Source organism: Cryptomeria japonica, chromosome 2, assembly GCF_030272615.1.
Source record: "Cryptomeria japonica chromosome 2, Sugi_1.0, whole genome shotgun sequence".
Classification (NCBI taxonomy): Eukaryota; Viridiplantae; Streptophyta; class Pinopsida; order Cupressales; family Cupressaceae; genus Cryptomeria; species Cryptomeria japonica.
In genome coordinates this window covers 531,788,963-531,816,113 of record NC_081406.1, presented here as the reverse complement: position 1 = coordinate 531,816,113, position 27,151 = coordinate 531,788,963, and the positions used below count along the sequence as shown (strand labels likewise).

The following is a 27,151-nucleotide window of genomic DNA, read 5'->3' as shown; positions in this document are numbered from 1 at the left end:
GCCCTTATGAATTTGTATAACTTAGTTCATATAATGTTATACGCTTTATGAAGATTTAATTATATATATATTTTTAATGAAAACAAGTCGAAATATATAGATGTCGCATTTGTATTTTTATATAGTAGATTAAATCAATTTAAACATACACTTTAACCTGCAAGCACACCAACCCAGTGAGGGCCTTCACAAAGTAGTTTTTTCCACCCGATACGGGGGCATGAGCTTATAGGTTGAAACCTCTTTGGTTAGAGCCAAGGATAGAGGGGTATCCATTCTACCAAATTCACCCGGGGCATGATCTCAACCTCATCCCTTATGATGTTGGAACCTTACACTCAACAAAACTTGATCCTTGGTGGGCTCATTTAGAGTCATTCAACTTCACCACTAAACCAAGGGCCTATTGACGTCCTTCAAATTTAACATATTATCCAAAAACTACCTACAAAAACCTTTGTCCTTTTTGAATTTGTTCGGTTGGTTAGGACTTTAAGCCTTGCCCTTATGAATTTGTATAATTTAACATATAATTTTATACATTTTATATATATATATATATTTTGAAAACAAATCATCACAAATTTCATATTGACTAAAGTGGATTGCAACAATTTGAACATACATCTAGACTACAAATTGTCTTGAGTCTCTTGACTCTACAGTGAATCGCAATAATTTGAACATAATCTAAACTACAAATCGTCAAAAAAATCTAATCCATCAAATTTAATATATTATATAATTTGATTAAAATGAGATCTATGAATTTGAATTTGAATTTTGAAATGTTTCTAGATTAGATCTGAAACAATTAATCCAAATTAGGCAAATCACAAGCTCAATTTTATAATTTAAAATTAGGGTTTTCGTGAAATTAACCTCTAAATTTTTTAAATTCAATTGGAAATTAAACTTGTAAATGTAAATTTGAATTTTAAATTGCATAAACACTCAGATCCGAGAACATAAATAGGAATAAAAGGTGTAATATGTCAAGTTCACCAAAAAGTAATGGGTGAAAAATTAGGGTTTTCACCATAGAAGGATAAAAACTGCTAATTTTTGCTTAGTGGCCTATTACATTCAAAAGAGGGATGAGATCCAATAGATTCAGTCACAAACCAAAGAGATAAGGACTAAATACTGATTGGATTCAAGGTGGTGTATTTGTTTGCCCTCTTTTGTGAGTTGAATTATTGAAATTAGGGTAAAGTGTTGAAAATGATAAAAACACAAAAACAACAAGCTACATATGCGGGACTCAGACACACACCTCGATTTGAGGATTATAAGCGGATTCGAATTTGATCCTCGAAAAAGCTCCAAAAATGTTAGGACCGAAATGCCCATCGCTCTAGTCCTCCTAACTTTTTGTACACCAAAAGGGGTTGATCCGTATTTGTGAATAATGCTTATTCTGAAGATTGCAGTTTCGTACCTATTTCCTACACTTAGGAAGAAATGAAACTAGGTTGGGAATAGGGGCTTGCCTAAGTCAAACCCTGGTTTAGGAATTAACCTTGATTGAAATATTGCAAATACTGAAATAAATAATGGAAGGATATACCTCAAATCTGCAATAACTGATAATGATGCTTTGCTTCTTGAATGTAATCACATATACTGTATGGAATGCCATGCACATGACAAAACCCTAATCACACACACATGCTTGCAAATGAAAGATCTAATGATGCTCCACACTTGATGATTGAAGAATGCAACCTTGAAGACCTCTAGAGATGCTTGATGACGAATGCTTCAATGCTTAATGATTATAATTTTGCCCTTGTTTCATGTATCCTGTATATGCAAATGAGAGGGGAAAGTCTCCTTATATACTTGCCCATCGAAAAACATGCTAATTTCCTGACATATGCCAACAAAGAGAGAGATTTATCACTCAAATTTGATAATGCAAGAGGGATTCAAAATAGGGACCAATTAAGGAGGGCCAAAGCATGGCACCTTGGTCCCATTGAGGACCAAAGCGTCATGCCCTAGTCCTACCGTATTTTGGGGCCAGACCAAGGGGCCATGCAATGTGTAAGATGAAAATAAGGCCATATCTACATGATACAAGATGAAAATTAAGGTGAGGGCCCAAAATGTGGACTAAATTATAAGGGAGTACAATTTAAGATGCTATAGTACCACAATGATAATGAATAAAATTCAAGAAATTTGTTTTCTTTGAAAAAACAACATAAAATTCTTAACTTAAAACACAAATAAAAAGATAACATATTGGTGAATTTGACAACTTTTGTACCTTTAGAGACTATGATTTGCAAGCTCTTAAAGAAAATAGATCCTCATCTCCTACAAATTAATGGTGTGTTTCATGTGCAGTAGATATGAATTGATCAAATCGTAATGAGAATCATAAATACATTGTGAAAAACAATCACTTAAAACAAAGAGTACTAGATTAAGCCTATGATATATTATTATTCTTTTGTAAAGTTTCTCCTAGTAGCATCAATCTCAATCATTTTTTTTCAAAATTTGAAGTGTAATACAAAATAATATAGAGTGATGTTTTTATCATTGTTCAATTGTATAAATTAATATATAACTTGATGTGTTTTATTAAGATTTAATAATTTAATACGTTTATGAAGATTTAATTATGTATTTTTTATATGGAAACAAGTCAAAATACATATATGTGGGCATCTTTGCCTTCATGTAGCAGATTACAACAATTTGAGCATACATCTTAACTACAAGTCATCTTTGGCTACACAATCACGTACTAGGAGATCCAAGAAAGATCTAGTCCATTAAATTTAACATATTGCCTAGAAACTACCTATAAAACTTTTGTCCTTATGAATTTGTTCGTTGATTAGGTCTTTAAGCCTTGCCCTTATGAATTTGTATAACTTAGTTCATATAATGTTATATGCTTTATGAAGATTTAATTATATATATATATATATATATATATATATATATATATATATATATATATATATATATATATATATAATGAAAACAAGTCGGAATATATAGATGTCGCATTTGTATTTTTAGATAGTGGATTACATCAATTTAAACATACACTTAAACCCGCAAGCACACCAACCTAATGAGGGCCTTCACAAAGTAGTTTTTGCCACCCAATACGGGGGCATGAGCTTATAGGTTGAAACCTTTTTGGTTAGAGCTAAGGACAGAGGGGTATCCATTCCACCAAATTCGCCTGGGGCATGATCTCAGCCTCATCCGTTATGATGTTGGAGCCTTACACTCAACAAAACTTGATCCTTGGTGGGCTCATTTGGAGCCATTCAACTTCACCACTACACCAAGGGCCTATTGACATCCATCAAATTTAACATATTATCCAAAAACTACCTACAAAAACCTTTGTCCTTTTTAAATTTGTTCGGTTGATTAAGACTTTAAGCCTTGCCCTTATAAATTTTTATAGTTTAACATATAATTTTATAATTTTATAAAAATTTAATTATATATAAATATATATTTTGAAAACAAATCATCACAAATCATCTTGACTAAAATAGATTGCAACAATTTGAACATACATCTAGACTACAAATTGTCTTGAGTCTCTTGACTCTACAGTGAATCGCAACAATTTGAACATAATCTAAACTACAAATCGTCAAAAATATCTAATCCATCAAATTTAATATATTATCCGAAAAAAACTAGCTATGAAAACCTTTGTCCTTATGAATCTGTTGGGTTAGTTAGGTTTTTTAAGGCTTGCCCTTACATGAATCTGTTCGGTCAGTTTGGTCATCCACTCTAAGAATGCGGAGTGAATTAATGGAGGATTTTTCTCCCACATACTAAATCTGAGTACTGGTTAATCTGAGTTTGACTGCTAATTAATCGGTGGGGTCTCATTATCCAGGTCACTGGTCCGCCGATTCTTATGGATGACCAAATAAAAATGTCTTAAACACTTGAAAAATTGATTCAGACGTCGCTGCAGACAGAACATTCGTGATATTTCTGTATAAAGTAGCAGGGAAAACGAGAATAATCAGAAGAGCTTGTCGCTTAGTATACGGTAGGGTTAGAAGAGAAGGATAGGATAGGCAAGTCCAGCTGTATGCACAGGCTGTACTTATTGTCGACAGCCTGTACTTATTGTCGTCAACCTCAATGACCCATCGAGGTTCGACCCTCCGACCTCTTCTTTGATTATTAAACCGCAAAATTTAATTTTGTTTCGTACCTGTTTGGATTGGATTGGATCGGATTGGAATACCTACTCGTCATTTGACGATACCGCGGCTAGGTAGGCCTAGTTGCATAATTTTTTATTTTCTGTTAAGATTTTAACGGTTTAAAGCACGGTTATTCAACCAAAAAGATACCGTAGAGTTGTGGTGATCTTGTTTGTTTAGTACGGCGGATTTGGAACTTTATATTTCTTTTTTGGGGAATTTTTAATGGTGTCGATGGATTTTCTGCTTTCTTTTTCTGGTTACCCGTGAAAATGTAGCAGAATTTGAGCCAGTAAGACATGTTTTAAAAAAAGAGGAAATTCGGTTTTTGAGTGATTGCAATTGTTTTAGGGTTTAGTGAAAGAAAAGCCTTGAAGGCGTTTTTTGGATTGCGGCATTTTACGTGGAGGCGTGTACATCTTGCAAGATTGAACGGCTTTCGAACAGGTCCATAACGATTTGCGCTAATTTTGTCTCCGTCTTTGAAAGATTTTGTGGCTTGAAGGTGTTTTTTTTCCCTTTTTTAATTTGCTTTTTGTTTTGGTTGTTGAATTCCTTGAATTGTTGGGAATAGTTTCCGTTTATGGCGTTTTGGCTTTGAAAATTCATTGTTGGAAGCTTTATCTTTTAACGTCTGAATTCACGCTTACGACCCTTGGCTGGTTGAAGGTTGAAGCATTGCTTTCGTGTTTGTTGCCTGAAGAAAACAAGAAACCAGAAAATAAAAAAATAAAAAAACCCTCATTTTCACCATCTGTCAAGGGCTTTAATCAGTGCCTTGGAAAAGTATTTATAGTTTGCATTTTAAATTGAATTTGTTTTCTTTTAATTTTATCTTTTCGCTTTTTCCGGCAAGGGTTTAGTCGTCTTCAACTAGTTCTCTTCGTAAAAAGTTGTATATGAATATAACGAGAATAATTTATGGCCATGACTGGAGAAAGTTTTCTTTTGTTATTTAAAATTCTGAATTTGCTTTCCTGACAGAGCTTTTACTCGATTTAGCATGTTGGGCTTGGCTTGTGCTTTTTTCTTCAGAACTTGAATTTTTCCTGAAATTTATTGTTGGGTTTGTTTTGAGCGAATGCTTCAGAGGTAAGAGGCACACAAGGTGAAATCTGACCGGCGAGGACTGAGCATCTATGAGCCTAGTGGGTGAACCAGCAGTACAAATTCTTCATTGTGCACGGTAATGACAAAAAAGTCTTACTTTTATTGGAGCAATTTCGGGGTTTGAAGTGGCCGTAGGCAGGGGCAATGCAATTTATCTTGGGATGAGGAAATTCAACGCAATTGTCACAAAGAAGGTGTTTCTGTCATGATGGATCCTCGAGCTTTCGTAAGAGTATCAGTAGGGGCACTTGGGTTGAGAATTCCAGTTGCCTCAAAAGCTGTGAGGGCGGGGGTCCATGCTCTCTCTTCTCCTTGCTTCTGCGAGGTTAGGCTAACAGGGCTTCCTACACAAACCACATCAGTTCCTTTGATCACGTCATCCTCCACCCCTGGTAGCCAAGATCTTCACAGTATTGCTGCGACTTTCTATCTCGAAGAATCTGAGTTGAAAAAGTTGATTGCTCCGCGGCGTTTTAAGTCCTCCCTAGCTTATTTGGAGATAGTGATCTTTACTGGGAGACAGGGATCTCATTGTGGTGTTAGCAGTAGTAAGCAAATTGGGACCTTCAGATTGCAAGTAGGAGCAGAATGGGCAGAGGGGAAAACGTTGCTGCTTCACAATGGATGGACTAACATTGGCAAGAACAAAGTGGAAGGTAGCAGTCCCAGGGCAGAGCTCCATGTGAGAGTCAAGGTTGAGCCTGATCCTCGATACATATTTCAGTTCGAGGACGAGACAGCATTAAGCCCTCAGATTGTGCAACTGCAGGGTAGTGTGAGGCAGCCAATATTCAGCTGTAAATTTAGTCGAGACAGAGGCACTCGTGCACGGTTAGTGATCGAGCAACCTGTTAGATCCATTTTCCTTAGAATTTGCTTCTGTTCTTTAAGTTAGCAAATGTAGATCAGTTTAGCAGAAGAATTATTTTTCACAATCTTCATCTGTTGCATACCCACAAAAAACAAATAGGAGATCTTTAATTATCTAATCTTGCAAATCTAGATGTTTGAGCTATAAAGTTTTACAAGATTGACTTCACTATAGACTAAATAGTTTGGATATCATTTTTTTGCTGTCATCAATTAGGACAGACTCAAAATTTGTCTATTGAACGGCATTTTCTTCTTTTGAATTTGTGGAAGAAGCAGTGTTTTCTGGGCGTTTTTATTTTTAAATCACAAATGTTTGAAATTTTGGTTGACATTCTAGTATTGTGGTTTTCTTGTCTTACTCAGAGCCTCTCAACTTGATGGCACTGCAAATGGTTGGTCTGGCTCTCATAATAGTGATAAAGACAGTGAAAGACGGGATAGAAAAGGATGGTTGGTTATGATCCATGATCTTTCTGGATCTGCAGTGGCAGCTGCTTCCATGGTAACCCCCTTTGTGCCTTCTACAGGTTCTGATCGTGTCTCACGATCCAATCCTGGGGCATGGTTGATTCTGCGACCAGATTCTTCTGGCGTGGATAGTTGGCAGCCGTGGGGAAGGCTAGAAGCATGGAGAGAACGTGGTGGGAAGGACTTTATTGGTTGTAGATTTCAATTAGTTGAAGAAGGTGGTGGTCTAGGAGTGAGTAGTGGAATTGTGATTTCAGAAACCCTTATCAGTGCAGACAAAGGTGGAGAGTTCCTCATTGACACTTCCAAAGTAACACCTTCAATATCTCCAATTCTAAGTCCTCACAGTAGTGGGGATTTTACCTTCAATTTTGGACTACAAATTTTAGGAGGCTTTGTGATGACTTGCCGTGTACAGGGTGAGGGGAAGAGCAGCAAACCTTTGGTACAATTGGCAATGCGACACATAACATGTGTGGAGGATGCTGCAATCTTCATGGCACTAACTGCAGCAGTGGACTTGAGCATTGAAGCCTGCAAACCATTTACAAAAAAGCTGAGAAAGGCTATTCGGGATTGAGGGAAGAACTTTATATGAACAGCTTGCGCTCCATTTCTTCTCTTCTAGATGCTGCTTTGTTGCAAGAATCTTTTTTACAAAGTGACAAATGCATCAATCCTGGATCGCATATCAAATAGTTACATGTTTTATAACCTTGTCTATAAACTGGCAATTTTAACAGTTCCAGATCACCTCTCTGTACTGCATAAGATAGTTTTTGTATAAATATTCATATCATAGTATTGAGACTGTATTGTACTCTTTTAAGTATGATCTTTTTTCATTTTCACTTCGTTGTTTAACAGGTTATGGATGCTGCTTGATGCAAGATATGTCCAATGAAGTTCTTATGGAAGCAAGACATGTATTTTAGAAGTTAGAATAGACAATGGATTTTGATGTGTGTTTCTGCCATCTTTGATATTTATGTTGGAAGTTTTTTATTATTTTAGACCCAAATATTTTTTTCATATAGATCCGACTCCTCTTGAAATCCTCCTGTGTGCTGTATTAACTCTCATTTAAATTAGTGACCAAGCAAAAGTTCGCTAATTTGCAGTTATAGGTTGATGTAGGAAATCGAAAGGGTAGATTGGGTCTACTTATTGGAGAAAACTGAAACTGTTGTACAAGTGAATGAACTGTTCCATTTACCCATCAAATGGCATCAGTCTTGATAAGAAGCCATTAAAATTGGGTTTAATAGTGTTGTCATAGATGGAAATTTTTAAATTGATAAGTTATAGAAATGCCATTTCTAGTTTCTTTTAGTCACATTTTCATTTGGACCTCTTTTTTATTTATTGTTCATCTCAGGCATGTAGAGTAACACATTGCAATAGATTTTCAACTTTACCATTACATGCAATTGTTGTCTACCTTATGATTCTGCATCTCTGAATCCATCTTTCAAGAGGCTAAGCAGCCACGATAACAGATAAACAAGTTGAAGGTTCATCTTTGTATTCCTGTTAATATACTAAAGTCAAAGAATAAGTTTATATATTTTGAAAATATAATTAAAAAATATCTTTATTTTTATTTTTTATTATTGAATAATAGTTTGTCAAATATGGCTCAATCGAACATCAACTTACAAAGCATGGCAAGATAAGCTCCTAAGAGCAAATTAGGACACCAATATTAGCTACAAGGAACACAATAAAGAAAAACTGCATTACAGCCCAATGTGATCAATACAAATAACTGCCCAACAACATTATAAAATAGTCCAACAAAAAGGAGTTATGTAGAACATAGCATCGGTAGAAAAAACTAATACTAAATTGCAATCTAATTACACAATCATTTATCATTTTTCACTTCATTTTTCTTATCAACGTCTCTTCTGTGGCCTTTACTATTCTTTTTCAAAGACTCAACCTACACAATCTTGCAACTAATCATTTGGACACATACAAATGGGAATCACATGGTAAAGAATGGCAACATTATTTTCCTTCTTGTCCGAGAAGTATTCATTAATAGAACTACCAATACTCCGAATATAACGAAACAGCTGCAATACCTTTACTCTTAGCAATTTCAATATCAAAAGCTTCCGAAGCAACAAAAATATGAGAAACAATAGGAGTAACAGGATATGTCTTTATTAGTAATGGAAACCACCTCCGTATCTCTTTGTTGTAGCCAAGTATCCTTTATCTTAAGTATCATTATAAGAACTAGCACCCCATTGAGGAAGATTGAGAATTTATAACCATTTTGCATATTGACTTAACATCATTTTTTTTATGAAATGTTTTTGATTATTTAGAGAAAAACAGACTTTACAGGATGCTACTTTTAAAAAAACAAAAAAAACACAACAAATATGGTAGCCACAACTTGCGAACAGTGCAAAAACAGCACAACAGGGACAAACAACAAGATAATAGCAAAACAATAGAAAAGAAATAGATGACCGAGACGCTGCAAGACTAGATGTTCTTAAGGGCTAAAATGACAGCCAACTCTTGTCGGCAGAATTTTCTTTTTGAGATTGGCACAACCAACCATTTTCTCTGTAGTATCTTGACCTTTCTCAAGATTATCTTTGGTGTCATCATCTGCCTTATGCTCTTGTCCAACAGTATGCACTATATGCTTCGGAGGAGGAATATTGTGTTCTTCATGTTGATCTATGTTCCCTAGATTGTTGCCCTGCACTTTGTGCATCCATGCTTTGTTGCTCAATGTTCTCTGGAGGGGCAGTTCGCTTGTTCATCTTGCTTTTCTTTCTCAACATTTTCTAATGTGGGAACATCAAAGAATGAAAGATCTACATCTTGTGTGAAGTCTTTTAGTATCAGTAGCCTACTCCTTTTGTAAGTCTTGTTCATTAGTGTTATGTGGAAGAGGTACATGAAATTCATATGCACTCTTTTTCTATTGAGAGATAAAGGAGTCTACTTTATCTTGTGCTTCTTGCCTCAATTCTTTATTTACTTGTTAGCAAGACTCTCTAGAATTTGGTTTAGTAACTAAGAGACACATTGTATTTGATCATATACATGACAATTGCCTTTTCAATAGTGGCCTAATTAGAAGGAGGTGCCTTTGGATAAAAGTTTGCAGTCCCCTTGAGAATACCATATTGCTCAAGTCCATTGAGGACAACTTCCAACTAGAGAGGATCTCAAGAAGGAGCTATCGGAGGAGTTTGCTTGGTTTCTTTTCTCTCTTCTTCAACTTTGATGCTGCTTCTTCTTCTTCTTCATCATCATCAATAATTACAATATTCACCTTCTCTATTTTGGCAAATTGTTTGTGTCTAGTATGTCTCCCTTTTGAAGTCTTCTTTGGTGATAGAGGATCAAACATGGTCCTCTTTCTTGAGGATGTAGAATGTGTGGAGTGGTTGTGGTGGCAGATGCAAATTTGTCTGACCTTCTAGGTCCTTGAGTCTTCATTGGTTGCAGGTTTGGATTTGGGATCCACTGCAAGAGCTTTAGTGGAGGGTTTTAATGGAATGCCCCACATCTTATACACTTTTCCTCTGTTCTTGTTCATGTGCTCCTCCAAGTTTTTCTTATTTCTTGTCTCTAATCGCATAAGATATTCCAAACTTTTCAACAATATGGTCTTTAGGATGACTGAGCAAGATATTGGCATAACCAACCCTAAATCCTCTCATGTGATAATAGATTCGTGTAGCAACTAGTGTGTGTGGTTGTCGAATCTTATCCTTGAACCTAGGTAGTGTAAGGAAACTTGCAACCATACATATGACACTTTCCACATAATCCAATTGAGATTTCAATTAAATAAACACATAGAATCCACATGCAAAGAATAGACAACATACCCATCAAAGTTGACACAAGATATACTCTGAGAAAACCCTCGTGAGGGAAAAAATCAGCCTCCAAAGCATCTATCACTATGTATTATCAGCAATGCAACATTACAAATACAACTGTGAAAGCTTTCGAAACCTCAACCATCAACAAGCACTCCATATGAACAAGCATGTAACCACACATCCCATGTCATGCTTCCAACCTTCACAAATGCTAAACTTGACTAACACAAACAACTACCCTCGTGGTTGCTTTTATAGACACAAGCTCCCACAAAACTACCAAGTGGTATTAGATCAAAACCATGTGCAAATACCATGGGCTAACTACCTCATTGACCCCACATCCAATATTAAGTACTTTATTAAATTAATTTATTCAATATTAAATAATTTCAATATAATATATCTCAATATTATAATACAACTCATAAAGTGGTCCCAAAAATATTCCCAAGGAATCTCTACATGTTACACAACCATGTGCAACATCAAATAAATAAATGTTACACTACACGTCTATGGGAAACTCACATAATAAATAAATATTAAAATTATAAACATTATTATGCAAGGTGTACAACACCTATTTTCCTAGCATTCTCTCACTTGTTGTATACATTGCTTAAGGGGCAATAAGTAACCACAACATGAACAAGAGAACAATCCCTCTAGCATATATACCATCATGGAATCAAAGCGCTCCATGTGCTCCATAAGGGCACCTAGAACAAGAAACAAAGTGACCACTATTTCATACATGAATGTTCTCACCCTCCACCATGCCATTGCCATTGGACATAAAAGAGAAAGTCACACAATCTATCACAACAAATCATAATTCCTTCCTCAACTGATATCCCAAACACAAACACTCAATCCAAAGGTCTTAAATGCAATGGTAGTTGTCAAGAACTAATAACCATAGCTGAAATAGACCTCACAAGTGCTAATACTTCTAACTATCCACACCTCCAAGGTATACAAATATATCAAGTGAATCTCATATCATCAACATATACAACCTGTAACATGCAACCATTAGCTCCAAGTGCAATACTCCTCACATATGTACACCTAGAAACTCCCACTGCATAGGTAATGTCAAATCTGAAATGAATCCACTAACATCCACAACAATATGAATAACCTGTAAACCAGAAACCTACAAGTACAACTCTCACCAAAAGTCTCCATAACTCCAAAAAAAAGAGATAAAGGAACCTCCATGTCATCTCCCATAAGACAACACATGAACACAAACTAGTAAATGCATAGCTCCAAACAACCTAAATTCCAATGTAATGTGAAACTGAGCATCCAAGAAGATAACCAAGACCAAAGAGAGAAATATTGCAAATCAAAACCTGTAGCATGTCCTTCTACATACACCTCTAAATGACAACTGTGTCAAGTATGATTTCCTCCATAAAGCCCCAAATGAAAAGCCATAACAACAACCAAAACAATTCAGTCCCTTGGACAAAACAACATATATATCATGTAATCAACATGGATGTAAGCCTCCATTACCAAGAAGATCAAACCAATACCATTCCCAATCCTAGGGAATAAGCCCAATATACCATCTCCCAAACTCAATATCAATGAATGTCATCATAATAATCAACTCAAATGCACAAGGAGACAACCAATGCCAAACATCTCTCAAACTGAATCCTCCATAACTAACCATCCATTCATAGCTCAAGATCCATATCTATGAAAGATAAGCATAAACATAATGCACCTAAAAGGAACAATGGGCAATACCTCTCAAGTAGTAAACTGCTGAGTAGATCAAGAGTGGGGAATGAGAATGTTCATCAAGCTATCCAAATCATCATGACTCACACTAAGAACAATCTCCTCTCAAGTCCAGACCAAGTGAATGCTCTTCGGTCTTCTTGCTGAAACCATCAACCATCTCAACACATATCTTTGATCACAAGAGAATATCAACATCATCTATGTGTTCAAGTATCCATGAGTACCCGCAACCAATCAATCCATGCCAAACTCCAAATGCAACAAAGCACCACCATGAAGTAATCAAGCAAATGATCATGTACCCAATTGAAAGAGAACCACCAAGATCAGTGTCAAAGCTCCAACTGCATAATTAGGAACACAAACATGACAATATGATCTAACCATATCCTCATAGGAGATAACATGCCCCATATGAACATATCAAATAACTATATCATGCCAAAATTGTAAACGCATATCAATAGTAAACTATGACATAATATCAACCATCCTATCAAACAAGGATCACATTTTAATGAAAGCATAAACCACACCTCAACCAAGGACTCCTTGAGCCCTCAAAGATGTCCACATCCTCAATATCATGAAGATCACTATCTCCTACAAGTATACTTACAAATGTGAAAGATGCTTATGCAACAACACGATCTAAGGCATCGTCCAACATCTACACACTACGAAGATCATCAACCATCCAATGGTGAATACACATTACTACCATAAGCTCCCACTGAATCGTGATACTAAACTCTCCATAACATCGTGATAATCATCTCCTAAATGAAGAACATCTAGGTCTACACACATACAACTGAAAAGTCAATAACATCAAGTAAACCATGATCTCTAAGCCAAGAAGATACAAAACCACCAACAAACAAACACGAACCAATCCTACGTTGCCACATCATCGCTATTAAAAGCTCCCACTTAAAGTGTAAACAAGCTATCCATGACATCATGATAAAACCATCCTCTACATGAGAATCAAACAAAGTTCTAACATAATCAAAGAATTCAACAATGCATATCATGAGCTCTCAAAAGCCAATGCAACCATGTCCCCCAACACAAGAAGATATATCGTCGTAACCAATCAAGAATCCAATCAAATCATCACCAATCAAAGAACCTGCAAATCCAACCATGTCATGCCAAAGTCCCTAGACACAAGGAAAATATATGACATCATGATCACCTCCATGAAATAAGCATCTAACTCCCAACGTGTCCAACTTGTAAGCATTAAATAGTCAACACCATAGGTCCTCCACCATGACTATAACTGGTAATGAAATCTCTCCTCCTCAACATGACAACAAAATTAGAAAACCAAGTGACTAAACCAAGCTACCAATCTGAATAAGAATCAACAATGAAAGGTCTATGGGTGTAGACAACCAAAATCCAAGCCATAAATGCAATCCTTTAAGTATACGTACAACACTGCACAATTTGTAGACCCAACAATGCAACATACATACCCAAACCAAAGACTGATAACCATATCAACATGAGAGCAATCAAGATACATACTAAGTGTACAATGACATAAACTCCAAATCTCCAATATGTAACATGTCATAAACTCATAATGTCACCATAGTCAAAAGAGCCCATAAAAAACTCAGATTAATATATCAACAAATAAATCATGTCAAACCTGCTCCAAATTTGAACCAAAGTGTAGTGCTCTCTGTAGCATCCTAAATTGTACTCCTTTACAATTTTGTCCTCATTTGGGCCCTCACCTTGTCGTTCATGTCTTGAGGCCTAATCGAAGCCTTGATTCTGCTCACACCATGCAAATAATCCATTTTTTTCAAAATGCACACTTTCTTACCCCATTTCATGTGTCCCTGATTGGTCAAGACTAGGGTGTTAGTGCTTTGGTCCTCAGGGACCAAAGCGCCCAATGCTCTAGTCCTCCCAATCAAGACCTATTTTGGGGCCCTCAACAGTAACATCATTTGGCCGAGAATTCTGATCCTGTGTCGACATATGTTGGAATTTTTTTTTTTTTTTGACAAGCAAGTATAAAAGGAGGTCTACCCCTCTCATTTTGATAACCACATAAGATATGAACATCCATTCAATTCAAGCAATCAAGCATTCAAATTCAAGTGAGCAAGCAATCAATCTTCTTTCAAGCATTGGAGCAAAAGTCAAGTCAAGATTCACGCATTGGAGTTGACATTCATGTTTTATGTTTATGAAGACTTCATGAAACCCTAATTCCTTGTGGAGATAAACAAAACTCCATTAAAATGTAATATCATTAGCGTTTCAGACATTATTCAACATCTCCCTCAAAAAGTGATCGTTTTCATTACTCCAATTCAATTACATTTCATTTTTATTTCATGGTTAATTCCAAAACTGGGGTTTGACCTAAGACAAACCCCTATTCCCAACCTATTTCCCTTCTTCAGTGTGTGTAAGAACGGGTATGGAGATATGTTCTTCAAAATTGGTTTTATTTATAGAGACGAATAGGTTCCCCTTTGGACAACAAAAAGTGTGAAGGACCAGAGCGATGGGCATTTTGGTCCTGACATTTTAGGAGCTCCTTCTAGGAATAGATCCAAACACTCTTACATTGCTTAGATCCAAGTTTGTGGTTCGATCTGACGATTGTAGCTCATTGTTTATGTGTTTTCACTTCAATTTCAACACATTTACCCCAATTTCAGCATTTTCACAATTCAACTTAAAAAGAGGATCCCCCCCAAAGTGAATCAAAATAGGAATTCCTAGCTCTATCCTTACTGGTTTGTGGCTAGATCTATTAGGTTCATGCCTCTTTTAATGTGATGGTCCCTCAGTCTAAATATTAATGATTTTCATACATTTAATGGTGGAAACCCTAATATTTTCACCATTACATTCTGGTGAACCTGAACTCGACACATTACACTTTAATTTTCTAATTTATGTTCTCAGATCTAAGTGTTTATGCATTTGAAATTCAAATTTATATTTACGAGTTTAATTTTCAATTGAATTTCAAAAATTTAGAGGCTAAATTCACAAAACCTTAATTTTTAATTCTAAATTTGAGCTCGTGGGTTGTCTAATTTGGATTTATTATTTCAAATTTGATTATTCATTTAATTTAAATTCATTTTTTCCCTCCTAGATATCATTTTCAATTTTAGTTACATAAATTTAGTGGTTGAATTTACAAAAACCTTAATTTATAATTCTAAATTTACATGTGGGTTGCATAGTTTTTTAAATCAATTTTCAGATCTGATTTTTATGATATGCTATGCTATGATCTAAATGCATTTATCTTTCAAATTCAAAAATTAAATTACTTAATTAATTGGTTAATCAATCATTTTTACAAAATTTTGTATTATTTAATCACAATTTTCAATTTTCAAATTCAAATTTCCTTCCTTTGTGCATGAGTTTTACTACCATTAGTCCCACCTACAATATTTCCATGAGAAGAAGTTGTATTATTAAGGCTTCCAAGGTTTAATTACTAAGGATGTGGAGCCTAATTTGGATAACCCTTCATGAGAATGTTGGTGGTTCATCTATTCCAACAATTGATACAATTTATCCCATTCTTTACATAATTCTCATGATGAGGGTGAATCACTAACTAGGGTTTCCATTGATCAATTGGAGAACATTGACAATGAATTTGAAAATATTTAACAATGGATGAGTCAACAATACCCAGAAAGTGAGGCAATCCCATTGATTGAAGGATTAAAAAGGATGGTTCAAAGTGATAAAATTGGCATTGATTTGTTGCATGGCTTTGCTCATATTGTTGACAATAATATCATTACTATGAGAAGTTGTGTGGAAATCCTTGGTTACACTCAAGCACCTAGTCAAGTTAATCACTTTATTCCTATGGCTATTGTAGACACCTAAAATTGTCCTAGCCTAGTTAAATAAATTTTATTTATTAATTATTTTATCCTAAGCCTATTTAATTAAATATATTTTAATTTATTTAATTAATTCACTAAGCCTTTTCTAGCCTTTCCTTATTTAAATAAATATTTTTATTTAATAAATTATCCTTTCCCTAAATTAAATGGTCCCTCTTCCCTTATTAATTAAATGAAATTTTCTTGATTTAATTAATTAAAAAATAAAAATCAAATAAATTTTTATTTGTTTAATTAATTCACTAGATTTTTCCCTCTATGACACCTATCATTTATCTCTTCATTTTATCCTAACTTACCCCTTCATATTTTATTATTTCCTATACCTACCTTTTAATCCTAGCCGACCATTTATCCTTTCACCTCTTAATCCTATCCCTTTATTTCCTAAGGTGTCTTCTATATAAGAGGACTCCTTCATCTTTATCAACGCTAATCATTCAAGCAACTAAAACTTTCATATGATCAAGCTACTTCACAACCACAATCTATTTTTTGTTGAGCTCTTGTGCACAATACAAAACCTGAGAGAAATCATATCACACAAGATCAATGGAGATCAAACCGTACCAAGCATGTGAATGGTATAATCTTTCTATTTTGTTGTCATTTGCATGTTTTAGGTTCTTCATTGATGTATGGTGGATTCGTAATTGTAGAACTAGGGTTTTTTATGTGGTTGAATCGTTGTTGGTTTTACAATAGTTTTATCATTCCATTTTCACCATATACAACTACATCTATGTCTAGTGTGCCTACTTTCACATCTACTATCATGACTACATCTACACAAAATGTTAATCCTATACATGTTAGTCAAAGGGGCAATATTGTTAATCAAAATTCTTTCATACCTCCTTCCATGAGTTTTCCATTTGTAACTCAATCATCTCTCATACCTACATATCATAGTGTTCCACCTCCTTACTCTCAACCTCCACCTTCATTCAACAATGTTACTCCTATATTTCAATCCAACATGTCCAATTTTAATCCATCCATTGAAACAACCATTAATATCCTAGCCCAAACCGTCTCATCCTTACAACAAGAAATAACTTCTATGAACCAATCCAAGTTTAATGTGCCCACATTTGATGTAGCAAGCCCATTATCTAATGATATTGTTTGTTATGTCCCTCCTAAACATATTGAAGTCCCTCAATTGGAGCTTTATAATGGAAAAGGTGATCCCTTAACTCATGCGGAAACATTTCAACCTTTGTGTAGTGATTTTTCTCATGATCAAAGACTTTTGGCTAAATTGTTTACTAGAACTTTTAGGGACAAAGCATTGCAATGGTATTGTTCTTTGCCTCCTTATTCTATTACATCATTTCAACAATTGGCTAATGCTTTCAATCAACACTTTCATAATAATATTGGTCTTAAGATTACTTTGACTGATTTGATTCATTGTAAGCAAGGTGTTAAAGAAAAAGTGACTGATTTTATTGTTAGATATAAATATTTGTATTTTCAAATTGTTTTTCCTATGCCTGATCAAGATGTTCAAAGAATTTTTATTTTTAATTTGCAAAAATACATTAGGGATAAACTTCTCTTTTTTGAGTTTACTTCCTTTATGCAGTTGTGCATAGTGCTTCATAATTATCAACTTCAAGTGAGTCAATTTGAATAATCCTCTTCAATGGTTCTGGTTGATAAGAATGAAAGTATTCAACAATGTTTTGCGAACTTAAATTGAACAAGGGATTTTGTTGGTTCTCAAATCAACGGTCCCTTAAACCCTAAAGACTTAGCCACGTTCTTATCCACAGGTCCAAGGTTGGATCTGGCCAACGAACAAGATTCGGCCACAAGACTGCAATCTCCTACACTTTTGGCTCTGCAAGACCAAGGAGGGTAGACCTTAACAATGCCTTAAGATACTGAATCTACATATGGGCTGACATTGTTACATTAAGTAGATATCTCAATGAAAATATACGAAGGAAAGATGGATAAAACTCTTGGTTCTGGCTACAACCTTGGTTTATATCTTCTATGCATGCATTGAGACTGGTTTTCTAAACTAACAACTACTCCTATTGCAGAAATATAAAAGGTGAAATAAGAATATAAAATGAGAAATAAGAATGATTCTGAAAGTGTAAAACTGATTAGTGCTTATCTAGGGTAAACATAGTCAATCCTGCAGAATATCAACACCTGCTATAAAATATATTCAAGAAACCCGTTTGAACATATTATGAATTGCACAATGTGTTCTGAAAACCATAACAAAAATAACTAATGCTTTAATCAAACACACATTGCAGTAATCTTGAAAGTAGACTTTAACCCTTTCATTAAAAGAGACCCACATTCAAATTACACATTCCTGTTACAAGTGCGGTTGCAATTGCACCAAAATATCGACCTGTTAATGCTTGATACAACTACTAGACTTATAGAATCCATAGGAGGCGGTTAAGCCATGTCACAAACCCGAGCGTTGCGCTACACAACACAAGGAGACCAAGGGCGCACACCTTGCAACAATCCCCCCAATACAAGCGAGGGGTTTGAACCTGTGACCAAGCTCTGATACCACTTGTTACAAGTGTGGTTGTCGTTGTACCAAAATATCGACTTGTTAATGCTTGATACAACCACTAGACTTATAGAATCCATAGGAGGCGGTTAAGCCATGTCACAAACTTGAGCGTTGCGCTGCACAACACAAGGAGACCAAGGGCACACACCTTGCAACTTTTTCTACTCGAGGAAGACAAATTCATATGTCATTTTAACATAAAAATTCATACATGTGGACATAAAGCATGACACAACCTAAAAATGACTTTCTTTCATTAATTTTCAAAAATATTAGCATACATCATAACCATGGACATCTGTAGAAAAGAAATGTTCACTCCCATATATCTCTTTGGCCTCTATTACATATTACTTATAAAAAAATTCAAAATCCTATCACAATGGCCCTGAATTCCCTTTTATAATAGTAAGGGAGCAAAACAAGTTTCAAGCCATGAGTGACACATGTCAAAATATGATTAGCTACATTTTACAAAATGCTACAACGTAGCTCAAGGAAAAACTTGCATGCAGATCATAATGGCTCATTAATTGCAAATATTCGCAGGGATTACATCTGGGAGTTGGAGCTGCATTTATGTTGGGTTTCATTGGGTGGTCCCTCTTGTACTTGTACTTTCTGTGATGGGGATTTGGGTCTCGAAGTTGGAGCAGGTGTACTTGGATGGAGATGAGGCAATGGAGTACTCAAATCAGCTTGCCAAAATCAGAAACCTGCATAGGAAAAACAAAAAAGGAATACCAAAATGGATATAGCCTCAATTACTCCTCCTCCTCGAGCTGATCCTCTTCCAAAGAAAAATACTTTTTATGCCAAGCATTAACTTCATTGGTTGGATAGAAAAAAGGTCTTAAGCTCTCCAATTTATTCATTGCTTCTCTTGTCCTATGAGCTAGTACAATCACAATCTCCAACGTGAACTTGATACAAAGAATCTACATCAATAATTTTATCAATAATCATATGATATGTATTCTCTTGATTGGGCTCATTTGTTAATGCATCTAGGACTGCATTAACTGTTGATTTGAATTCCTCATTCCATCTGGCAAGATCCTTTACTTGTCCCTCATTTTTTAAAATTGTGGGGATGTCCCACTTCTGCAGGCCCTTGAATGACCCAATCTTATTAGTCAAGGTTTTTCTCTCTTCCTCCACATGGGGGAGTTCCTTGATTAACAAATTATAGTTTTTTCACATGGCCCCCACAATTTGGGGTGCCTTAGGGTCATTTTTAATTGCCAAAAGAATTAATTTTAATTATTGAGCCTTTGGGAACCAAGCAGACTAGCTAGCCTAAAAAAATGAAAGAATCTCATCTGCTTGGTCACATAATTGTGACACCAAAGAATAAGAGGCATGAATCTCACCCAATTTGTCTAAAATCCTATTTCAAATCTGCAGGATTGTTGACTTCCTTATTTCCAAATATTTTTTCTCTGCCTCATCTTTCATCTTTTGTAGGTCATCTTTCATTTTTTCTAATTCCTCTAGATTGGGACCCACTAAAGACATTGAGTCTCTTTTTGCCAAGTCAACCTTTAATTTTGCATTTTCAATGAATAGCTGACTATGGTCAGCATTGAGAGCCATGTTTAAGACTTTGAGTCTCTCATGTTATTTTTCCTAGTCTTCTACAACTAGCTTAGTAAAATGGGCTGAATGCATTGATATATCAACAAGCTCTGATGCAGTCGTGTCTGCCAAAGTTCTAATAACTGTATCACCCTTCTTATGATCCACCCCTCACAACACCATGGGCTTATCTACATTAGTATCCTTAGATCATAAAGAAAATTCTTTTATGCTTGGATTGACCCCGAATCCATGTTCTCCAAACTCCTGTGCATACATGGGGTCCTCTTGCCTCATTACTTGGTCTAAAACAAAAATATTTTCAAGGTACCATCCTGGCACCAATAGTATGCCACTCTTTTTTACCATCTCCCTAGCTTCTTGAGGAGTACACTTAATGTTGTTTTTATCAAAATTTTGTATTTCTTCCCCAGACAAATCCTTTAATTTTTCTCGTACCCAAAAAAGATTTAAATTCATCCGTTTTGATGAAATTATCATTTCATCCTCCAAGATGATACTAGGGATAATTTCCCTATCCATGTCCATCAACACCTCTATAGCCTCATCTTCTCTAAAGGCATCATGAGGAGGGGAAAGTGGTGGCACATTATATTTCATTTCTTCTTCCATATTGTCTGCAAAATCAAAATTTCTGGCCTTTCCCTTTTCAATATTTCTTGCTATTCCGACACTTGGTTGCTTTGTTCCTTGGGGACCTTGTTGGGGAGCTTATTACAAATATTCCCTTGTCAAAACTACCTTCCCTTTATGTCTCACAGAGGGACTATATGCTAGCCTCTCCTCTGGTGCTCTGTCAGGCTAGCTCACTTGCAATAAATTCATCAAAAGTTCTAACTTTGCATGACATTATATCAAAGTCATTATGAATTTTTTCCAAAATCCCTAGAATTCAGGGTCTTCTTCTCTTCTTTCCCTTTCCAATTTATTCAAATAATCCCACTTTTTTCTTCTTTGCAGGGCATCAGATGGGTAGGCATTTCTAATTAAATATTCTCTTTCATCAAAGTGATGAGTAAAACCCCTCACCTTCAATTTACTTACCCTCACATCATTTATATAACCCTCTGGATCAAAATGCCTTGCTTGGCTGACCTTGAATCTATAATTATTTACAAGAAAATCTCGCACCTTATCAAGGGTGTCACACCCCATAGTGAATTCATTGAACTTTGTTACCCAGGGGAGATGTTGCCCTTTCTTTTCTATTTTTATTTGCTCCTTCTCCGACCATAGTACCTACCATATAAATTCTATGAATGCAAGCCTTGGAGAAACTATGATGGGTAGCATATGAGGTACCTGATTACACCCATATCCTCTGATCAATGTACAATTAGAATAGAAGAAGAAGTCCCCAAAATTATGGGTAAATTCTCCCTCAAGTTACATAGTGTTATCTGCTTTAGCACTTCTGATCCTCAAGATTTTAATCATGTCCTTTGGAATCCTAGGCAATGTAACCGCCATCATCATTAGGATCCTCATAACAAAACAATCAAAGAATGCTTTATAATTTGAATATTTGGATCCCTTGTCCTATACTTGGGTCCATCTCAGCACCGGACATATCAGCCATCCTGCATTAGTCCTTGGATCAAAATATTTACCTTTAAAGACTCTTCCGATTTGGTTCTGGTTTGGAAAAGAATTAAATGGGATAGAAAAGAATAGTGTTTGAAATTTAATCCCCCATTAGGTTTCTTTGCCTTCATAGCCCCTCATGCAATTTGTCTTGAATGATTGTGGTGAAGTCATATAACTCATTAGTGTTTGAATGTTGGATCTTCATGGCCATCATCATGAATTCAACATGAATCATTGTCAATCCACAATAATCGCCCAAAATTTGACACAGAGCATAATATGTTTTCAAAAAATAATCCTCAAAGAGGGTCAAATTGAGAGGTTCCTTCTGTGATTCTAAGAGGTAACTCTTCCCTCCTTGATACAACTTCTTCAAGAAAAGAGGTAATATCTTCTTCCTATAGAAGTCCTTCTTAGCATATTATTCTCTTATCAGCCTATTTTTATCAATGCCTCTGAGGGAACTCCTATCCAAGTCAAAGAACTCAATTATGGCCTCTTTCATTATATTTATTGACATGGCCACTTGTTGTTTTGATAGTCATGCTTTGAGGGTGATACTTTTTACTGAGCTCCCTGATCAACAATGGCTCAACAAATATAAGCCTACATGGGTTTGACATTGGGACTGGTTTATCTTTGAGAATACGTCCCATCCTCAATCGTTTGTATACCCATCCTTGCATCCAAACTCTTGGTCATTGAATACATTATTTAGGTTCTCCTACATGGTTGAACCTTGGAATATTTCAAGGAGATCTTGATGGAGACCCCTCACTTCCCTCTTTTTGTTCTGCTCCATTTCTTCTAACTGCTCCTCCACTTCCTTAGCAACTTCCTCTATTGTTTTTGATGGGGCATGTGGGGTTGAGGCTTGTGCGGGTTTCTCAGATTGAGTAGGAGCTTGATCCTCTTCTGCAGAAGTTTGTTTAGTTTTCTTGGCAGCCTTAGGTGTGGCCCTTTTGGTAGGATTCTTTCTTTTCTTGGGCTTTGAGGACTCCTCTTGTGGGTTTGACCCCTCAACTTGTAGATTCTATGTAGGGGAAGCCTCTGTCGATAATTTTGTAGTAGCAACCCCCTTCCTCTTGTGAGTTGGATTCCTAGATTTTGGGGGAGGGCTAGGGTTATCAGATGATTCTTCATTTGTCAAAACGACAGTTGCTTTCTTTGATGCCCTCTTTCTTTTGGGCTGGGGAGGATTTTCCTTTGGTGGAGAAATTGGTTTGGCTTTTGGGGATGCATGAGGAGTGGTTGTTGGGGTGGACACAACAATAGGAGCATTTACAATCTTAGACATAGGATGGATTGAGGTCAGCGGGATGGCATGAGTGATTTCAGGCATGAAAGAGCCTATTCCCGCTTCGTGAGCTTTTGTAGTGGGTGAGGATGGGGTATTCTCAAAAGGGGATGTTAACAACAAAAAGGAGGGAAAACTGAGAGGGGGGGGTGAATCAGTTTTCACAGGATCAACAAATTTAATCACAAAACATAGATATGATAAACTACAGCAATAAGACAGATAAGCAAATTGAAAGCACAACACACAACACCAAGATTTTGACATGGAAAACTTGGTTAAGGGAAAAACCACAGTGAAAACTATTACAAGCTAGGGTTTCCGTTGCACCAAAAGATTGACCTGTCAATGCCTGATACAACCACTAGACTTATAGAATCCACAGGAGGTTGTTAAACCATGTCGTGAATCCCTACGAGGGACAGTGGCCCATAGCCAACAATCCCCTTCCCAGCGTCACTCGTTGTGGCCTACATGATTCGAACTTGTGACCAAGCTTTGATACCACTTGTTACAAGCTAGAGTTGCCATTGCACCAAAAGATCAACCTATCAATGCTCGATACAATCATTAGACTTATAGAATCCACAGGAGGTTGCTAAACCATGTCGTGAATCCCCGTGAGGGACGCTGGCCCACTGCTAATAGAAACCTACCCACGGTAAGATGATACTTTGCAGTAGTATGTGAAATATTACAATGGGGAATGCACATGCATTCAGGTACACTGCTCAAAAGATAATGACCCAGAAGGCTACAACCTTCAAGGAGATCTCATTAGCTTACAACAAGATTCAGACTACGATCCAAAAGAAGTGAACTCAAATAATAACATCTCCAAATGCCTAATTATAGTAAGCACTATTATTTTCACAACAACACCAATCTCACCACAATCACAACACCGAAGGATAAATCACTTGTTCTCATATACACCACTCTCTAATAATGCAAACACAACATTGACACACTAATTGCATGATAATATCACCTATTTATACATATCATCAACCTTGATAACAAGGTTGGCTAAACCCTCAACTCATAATTATAAAATTACATCACATGATACAAAGATCGACCACCAGAACAATATAATGATTTACATGACATAATATGGACCTAAATCAAATTCCCAAATGCTCAACTCCACCAAAAATCATGCCAAGATCAACCACAACACGCTACACCACCAGGAAAACCACATAACACAAAAATCATCACCGGTTCATAGAAACCATAAAAAAATTGCATAAATATCAATGCGGATTGATAAAAAAATAGGGCACGATCAGGAAACACCAACAAGCATGTTAGAATCATTAGCAATAGCTATACCAACATCACTTATCAAATATTCATTGATCAACATCTAAAACTTAGGAATACTCAAACAACAACAATTGTCATGAAGAAAGATAATTTGTAGAGAACCAAATCATGAACCATCTGAAATGAACAAGACCATCCCAAACAATATCCCAAAAAAACAGCTCAAGATATGATCACATTGGAACATACCGAAGGAAATACTGAACTCCGCAAAATAGTGGTCAACAAAACAAAACTGCAAAAAATGGATCATAAGATCTTCCCAATCCGCAATCACCAGAGCAAATCATGGGAATATATTAACATCAATGAGAACAACATATCCTAGTAGCAACAATGACCAACAATATCCAACAATCTCCCCCTTTGACATTGATGGCAACATATGAATGTGAAAAATAGTCAATGCAAAGAAATAAGATATCTACAACAAACTCCAACAAAGACCCCTAAGATCAAGACATGCAAAGCAATTTTTCACATGATCTCTCTCCCCCTTTGAAAGAAATGCCAAAGATATCAAAATATAAAACCAAAACCTCTCTTCCCAAAATAAAAACATGAATCTCAGGAATCTCCCCTCTAAAACACAGACTACTCCACCAGAGGATCAACATCAACTCACCAATCTGGATAAAAAAATATAGCTCTGAAGTCCATCAGATCGATGCAACTCAATGCATCTAGTTATCATCAGGAGGGGTAGATACCCCTGACTTGTTTGTCAAATAGACAAATGTATTTGCAGGTAAATACTTAGTGAAAATATCAGCTCTTTGTTCCTATGTAGATACATACTCGAGCTTCACTTTCTCTTCACTAACTTGCTCTCTCAAGTAATGATATTTGATTGACACATGCTTAGTCTTTGAATGTTGCACTAGATTCTTTGACATGTCAATAGAACTAGAATTATCACAGTAAATGACAGTAGGCTCATCATAGATAATTCTGATATCTTTCAACATATGCTTCATCCAAACTACCTGAGTGCAATTACTAGCAACAACAATGTACTCAACTTCAACAATAGATAAGGACATTGAATCTTGTTTCTTACTAGCCCATGAAACCAATTTCTTTTCTAGAAATAATGCTCTACTAGTAGTGCTCTTCTGGTCATCTACATCACCAGCCCAATCTGCAGCAGTGTAAGCACATAACACAAAATCATCATTCCTTGGATACCACAAACCATATTACACAATTCCCTTCAAGTATCTGAATATCCTCTTTATGTTACAAGTGTGGTTTCCATTGCACAAAAAGATCATCCTGTTAATGCCCAATATAACCACTAGACTTATAGAATCCATAAGAGGTGGTTAAGCCATGTCATAAACCCGAGCACTGCACTGCACAACACAAGGAGACCACGAACACACACCTTGCAACAATCCCCCTAGTGCAAGCGAGGGGTTTGAACCTATGACCAAGCTCTGATACCACTTGTTACAAGTGTGGTTTTTGTTGCACCAAAAGATCGACCTGTTAATGCCTGATACAACCACTAGACTTATAGAATCTATAGGAGGTAGTTAAGCCATGTCACAAACCCAAGTGCTACACTGCACAACACAAGGAGACCAAGGGCACACACCTTGCAAAACTTTACAGTAGTGACACGACTCTCTTTCAGACTAGCTTGATATCTAGCAGCCATGCACATAGCATGCATATGTTGGCATTTTTGATGATTATGTTGTAATTGTCATTGATGGTCACACACTTGCTATGAGATCGCTTTTTGAATGTATGAATTATATTCAACCGGTAATTGTTCCAAACTAGTATCATGTGTTAGTCTTTAGACTATCGGTGTTTTGCAGAAAGTGTTTACCGATCTCAAGCGGTATGAAGACCCCAAGCAGTTCAAGGATCTCAAGTGGCACAAAGGATCAAAATGACATAGCACATATTTCCCAGTCTTCATTTTCGACAAATCGACAACCGGTATTTTGCGTAAACCGGTATTTTGTATGAACTGATAATGCTCTGTGATGAGTTACCAACCGACATTTTGTGATGAATTACCATCCACCGATTGTTTGGCGGTGCTGACACTTTGGCAGTGCTTTTTGTGTCGTGTTACCAAATATGTCTAGATGCACTGAACCTAGAAAATTGTATTGTAAACCTATTGGACTGACATGAAATCAGATTCTTTTATAAGTACATCACGTCTAGGGTTTTAGGTGGTTGTAAGGGTTTTTGAAAGTGGTTGATGAGTTTTTGTAAGTTTGATCAGAGAAGAGAAGTTTAGGTTTGTGAGAGAAGGCAGAGTGTGAATGTGTTGAAGACTGAAGTAATGCTGGAATGCATTAAGAATGAGCTATCAAGGATCTAACCAAGCAATCTGTGCTATTTGCTAGATCACTCACTTGTTGATTACTCACATCTTTGACAAGTTAAAAACCCTTAATTGAGTAGGCCCAGAAAAGCCTTTGTAAATCCTCTAACAAGATGGTTCATATCTGTGGATCTAAAATCCTCTAGCAAGGTAGTCTTTAATCGGACTTATCTCCTAACAGAGATTGAGATTCCTAACAGGATATGTTCTG

General features: G+C 36.1%; 1 protein-coding gene across 5 annotated transcripts; it reads left to right on the top strand.

Annotated features, from left to right (window-relative positions):
- The first annotated feature begins 3,801 nt into the window (after positions 1-3,801).
- LOC131052154 (uncharacterized) lies at positions 3,802-7,513 on the top strand. 5 transcript variants are annotated; one of them, XM_057986754.2, is made up of 3 exons: positions 3,802-4,159; positions 5,302-6,152; positions 6,558-7,513. In XM_057986754.2, exons 2-3 carry the CDS (start codon positions 5,527-5,529, stop codon positions 7,240-7,242), a joined length of 1,311 nt encoding a protein of 436 aa, XP_057842737.2. In that variant the 5' UTR covers positions 3,802-4,159; positions 5,302-5,526; the 3' UTR covers positions 7,243-7,513. The 5 variants fall into 5 exon arrangements, with proteins under 5 accessions (XP_057842737.2, XP_057842736.2, XP_057842738.2 ...); XM_057986753.2 differs by having other exon boundaries at positions 4,146-4,282; XM_057986755.2 differs by lacking the exon at positions 3,802-4,159 and adding an exon at positions 4,349-4,716.
- The last annotated feature ends 19,638 nt before the right edge of the window (positions 7,514-27,151 follow it).

Bases quoted from the DNA above. Each gene is read 5' to 3' on its own strand.
- LOC131052154 (XM_057986754.2), top strand. From the start codon at position 5,527: ATGATGGATCCTCGAGCTTTCGTAAGAGTATCAGTAGGGGCACTTGGG. The intron at 6,153-6,557 runs GTTAGTGATCGA...TGTCTTACTCAG, and splicing joins GACAGAGGCACTCGTGCACG to AGCCTCTCAACTTGATGGCA.